Source organism: Mirounga leonina, unplaced genomic scaffold (assembly GCF_011800145.1).
Source record: "Mirounga leonina isolate KUSES-001 unplaced genomic scaffold, KU_Mleo_1.0 Mir_165, whole genome shotgun sequence".
In the NCBI taxonomy this organism is placed as follows: Eukaryota; Metazoa; Chordata; class Mammalia; order Carnivora; family Phocidae; genus Mirounga; species Mirounga leonina.
Genome location: NW_023270415.1, coordinates 79,429,772 through 79,433,486, shown reverse-complemented (window position 1 = coordinate 79,433,486; position 3,715 = coordinate 79,429,772). Strand labels below are relative to the sequence as shown.

General features: G+C 57.3%; 1 protein-coding gene across 1 annotated transcript; it reads right to left on the bottom strand.

Moving 5' to 3' along the window:
- Positions 1-471: 471 nt before the first annotated feature.
- On the bottom strand, positions 472-3,459 carry CHRAC1 (chromatin accessibility complex subunit 1). The gene is made up of 3 exons (XM_035012001.1): positions 3,263-3,459; positions 1,469-1,595; positions 472-794 (listed from the first exon to the last, which is right to left on the bottom strand). The coding sequence occupies exons 1-3, from the start codon at positions 3,407-3,409 to the stop codon at positions 673-675; spliced, it is 396 nt and encodes a 131-aa protein (XP_034867892.1). The 5' UTR covers positions 3,410-3,459; the 3' UTR covers positions 472-672.
- Positions 3,460-3,715: the final 256 nt, after the last annotated feature.

Below are 3,715 nucleotides of genomic sequence, written 5' to 3'. Positions count from 1 at the left end.
CTTAACAACTGAGCCACCCAGGCAGCCCAGAAATGCTTATTTTTAAATTTTGCAGAAGTCTCAGGTAATAAGACATTAGAACAACAGAGAGCTCTAAAACTAATTCCACAAAGCATTTACTATAAAACTACATACAGCTTCTAATAAATTTTCTTTACAGTTAATAAAATCGCAGTACTTGGACAAATCGTCAAATTTTCACATGTAACATACTACCCACAAACTATATATTTAGCTCAAACTACATCTAGTTGTTTACAAGAACTAATTTCCAAATATACATCTATGAATTTACACAACTGTTCTTTAGAAGCTCTTCAAAATCTATCTAAATTAAAAAGTGAAGCAAAATTGTCCGTCTCTACAGCTTACAGCTGCAGATCAACAGTCAGGGCCTGAGTGTACAGGCAGTTCTCTTGGTGCCCCCGTGTCCCCCCGGAACTGCAACGTGGGCCCCTCAGAGAGAGGCTGCTGTCTGGGTCACTTTCCTTCTGGCCATCTATGGTGTGGGCACATCAGGTGCTCTATCTTAGCTAGGAAGGAATCCAATGCACTTGAATCTCTGAAAAGTGAGGAGTCTGAAGTCACACAGTGTTGTGCTTACTTCCAAGCAATGCTGCTAATCCAGGAGGGTCCTCAGCAGGCTGATTTCTAAGGCACTTCCTGTTTGGTCTAGGATTCTGCTTCGTCCCCAGCACTCCCATCATCGCTGTCATTCTCCTCCTCGTCCTCGTCCCTCTTCTCTTTAAGCATTTTCAGGTATTTACTAGCTAAAATCTTCTTTGGTAATATATCTTAAAAATATAAAGCTAACATCAGCAATTGGTTTTGGCAGACCATGAACACAGCAATGCAAATTTCAAAATGTGCTAGTTCCTGCTTTGAACTCTTTAATAGGTTCCAAAACAAGACAAAATTCTGACTACACTTCTGGGTGAAACAGCAGGAAACCAGCACTACCTCCTGACTGATGCTAAAGACCTGTTTCCACTCCACGGACTACAAATCATGTGCTCCTGTTTGTGCTGGTGTTGACTGAGCAAGTCTGCTCAACCTACCTGAGACAAGCCGGCTGGCTCCGGGGACAGACTTAAGCTCTTTTTAGCTGTGGCCCACACAGCTTGTCCACAACAACTATTAATTTCTGTTTCTGGGGCCAAGCAGACCAGGCCAGAGTTTTCCCATCAGTGATAAGGAGTCTAGGGGGTGGGTTTGCCAGGCTCACCCAACCAGCCAGCCAGCCAAACATCCTTGTGCAGGTTGTTGAGTTCATGATCATTCTAGGTGAACCACACTACAAACATACTCTGGCAAAACTAAAAATGTCTTCCTGTGCCAGGTCATGCACCCAGAGAAAGCAGCAAAAAAAAAAAAAAAAAAAAAAAAAAGTCTATTTCAGTGAAAGCAGGGGGAAAAAGCTGTAAATTACCATGCACGTTTTAACCAGAATGTTTCAAAGGCTGAGTACCTGCAAGGAACTGAAAAGTTTCCGATTCCTCTGCAGTATTTGATAAATCACTGTAAGTGAGTGCTTTCTTTTCTTTTCCACTGCCATGCCTGTAGGAATAGGTGGCTAGATACTGAACAAAGAGTTCCTAAAACAAAATGAAAAAGTAAAATGAAAGGTATGCTTTGAAAACTTACCCCAGAACTTAATTTTTAAAATTACGTTAGGTTTAGATGGCTTGACTGCAGATGACTGTGGTTTCTCAAATTACAGGAAATCATGGGGAAAGGAGAAACAGGAGGTTAAAAAGAAAGCAAGGCTCTATCAAAGTTGGCAGGGAAGCAGGCATTTCCCTAAAGTTACTTTAGATTTCTACCTTAGGGAAGATACTTAAAAGTAATTCAACAATGGCTTATAAATGTTTAAAAACTACAGGCTTTGGGGTTTTTTTTAAGGAGTAAAAGACCATCCAAAAATTCTGCTTGACTCAGGAACACATGTTCAACCTTCCGTTTAAATACATCGCGTCTAAGGCGGTTGCCTACAACCGTCAACGACCTGAAGCTGAAAACTGACCACGCTTCCCGTTCTGCGCAAACACCGCACCTAAAGCAACAACCTGAACCGCGCCTCTCCCTCCGTTTTTACCTTGAACGCCCGCTAGTTCGGTTAGTAGGGAATGAAGATGCCCGCCTGTGCCGTGCGTCCTTATCCTCGGAGAGTGAACGCGCACAAGGAAACCTGAACATCCCAAGACCACCGCTGCACGGGGCGCTAAGGCACACAGGCGAGGGGCACTAAGGAGGGCGCCTGACTTAAGGACGACTGGGCGTTATGTGCAACTGCGGAGTCACTCCAGCCCACCCTCGATGTAGTAAGAAACAAAACAAAACATGGCTCTGGGCCGAAACAGGCCAGGCCCCGGGGCCACCCTACCGCAGGGACGCTGCACTGAGGCCGCAGCGGCGGCGGGCAGCCCAAGGGCAGCTGAGCCGGTTACGACCGCAGCTTACACACGGCCCGGGGGTGTTCCGGCCCCCCGCCGCCACGGCCGAATCAACCGGCCTGCCCTGTGCTGCGCGCCTCCGAGGGCGCAGGTACCGCGGCCGCACGACTAACGTCGCCTCCGGCCGGAGCACGCACCGCCCGGCTGCGGCGAAGGGCGCGCGAGAGGCGGGGTCGGGCGGTGCCTCCCGAGGCGCGCTCACGGAGCCCTGAGCCGCGGGAAGCAAGCCGGAAGCGAGGGAAGGAAGGCTCTGCGGCCCAGGGTCCGGCGACGCGCGTGCAGGGGACGCGGCAGGAGCCCCGCGTCAGCCCGCGCCGCCAGCGGGGCCTCACGCGAGGCAGGGCGGGAGCGGCGCGGCGGGCGGGGCGGAGGCGCGCGGGGGAGGACGGGAGCGGCGTCCGGCGGGCGGGGGCGGAGGCGCGCGGGGGAGGACGGGAGCTGCGCGGGGCCAGCGCGGAGCAGCGAGGAGGGACAAGTAGGCGAAAGGCGCGCGAAGGCAGACGGGAGCGGCGCGGCGGGCGGGGCGGAGGCGCGCGGGGGAGGACGCGGGGCGCGCGCGGCGCAGCGAGGAGAGACGCGTGGGTGGGCAGAAGGCGCGCGAGGGAGGACGGGAGCGGCGCGGCGGGCGGGGCGGGGCGGAGGGCGCGCGCAGCGAGGGAAGGGACCGGGCACGGCGCGGCGGGCGCGCGCGGCGCGAGCCCGCGAGGGGAGGCGGCGGCGCGCGAGCCGGGGGGGCACCGGCGGCGGGGCGGGCGCGACGGTGGCGGGCGGCCCCTGTCCCTCCGTCCTCCCCGCGCGGCCCCCCTCACCGTGGCCTTGGCCGTGAGCACCAGCGCCTCCTGGTTGATGCTGGACACCTCGGGGGAGCTCTTCATGATGACCCGGATGCGGGACAGGGGCAGCGACACGAGCCGCGGCTCCCCGCACTTGTCTCTGCCCGCGGCCGCGTCCGCCATCTTCGCGCCCCGCCCCGCGGCGGCCGCCGGACCCGCCGCGAGGCGGGCGGCCTGCCGGCCTGGAGGGTGCGGGAGCGGCGTCCCGCTGCCCCGTGGGAGTTGTAGTGTCGGGGCGGCGCGGCCGCGGGGGCGGGCGGCCGCCCTTCCGGCGCCGGACTACAAGCCCCGAGATGCCGCGCGCCGCGGGGCGGCCGGCGGGGCGGGGCTGCCGAGGGCCGGAGCGGGGCTTCCCGCCGGGTGCCTGCACCGTGCGGGAGCGGGGGGGCGCTGCCGGTGGCAGGACGCGTGCGCAAGGGGTGCCCGCAG

Excerpts from the sequence above, each read along its gene's own strand:
- CHRAC1 (XM_035012001.1), bottom strand. The coding sequence starts at position 3,409 with ATGGCGGACGCGGCCGCGGGCAGAGACAAGTGCGGGGAGCCGCGGCTC. Across the intron at positions 1,596-3,262 it reads TGCTCACGGCCAAGGCCACG|GAACTCTTTGTTCAGTATCT; the intron begins GTGAGGGGGGCC and ends ATTTTGTTTTAG. Across the intron at positions 795-1,468 it reads AACTTTTCAGTTCCTTGCAG|ATATATTACCAAAGAAGATT; the intron begins GTACTCAGCCTT and ends TATATTTTTAAG.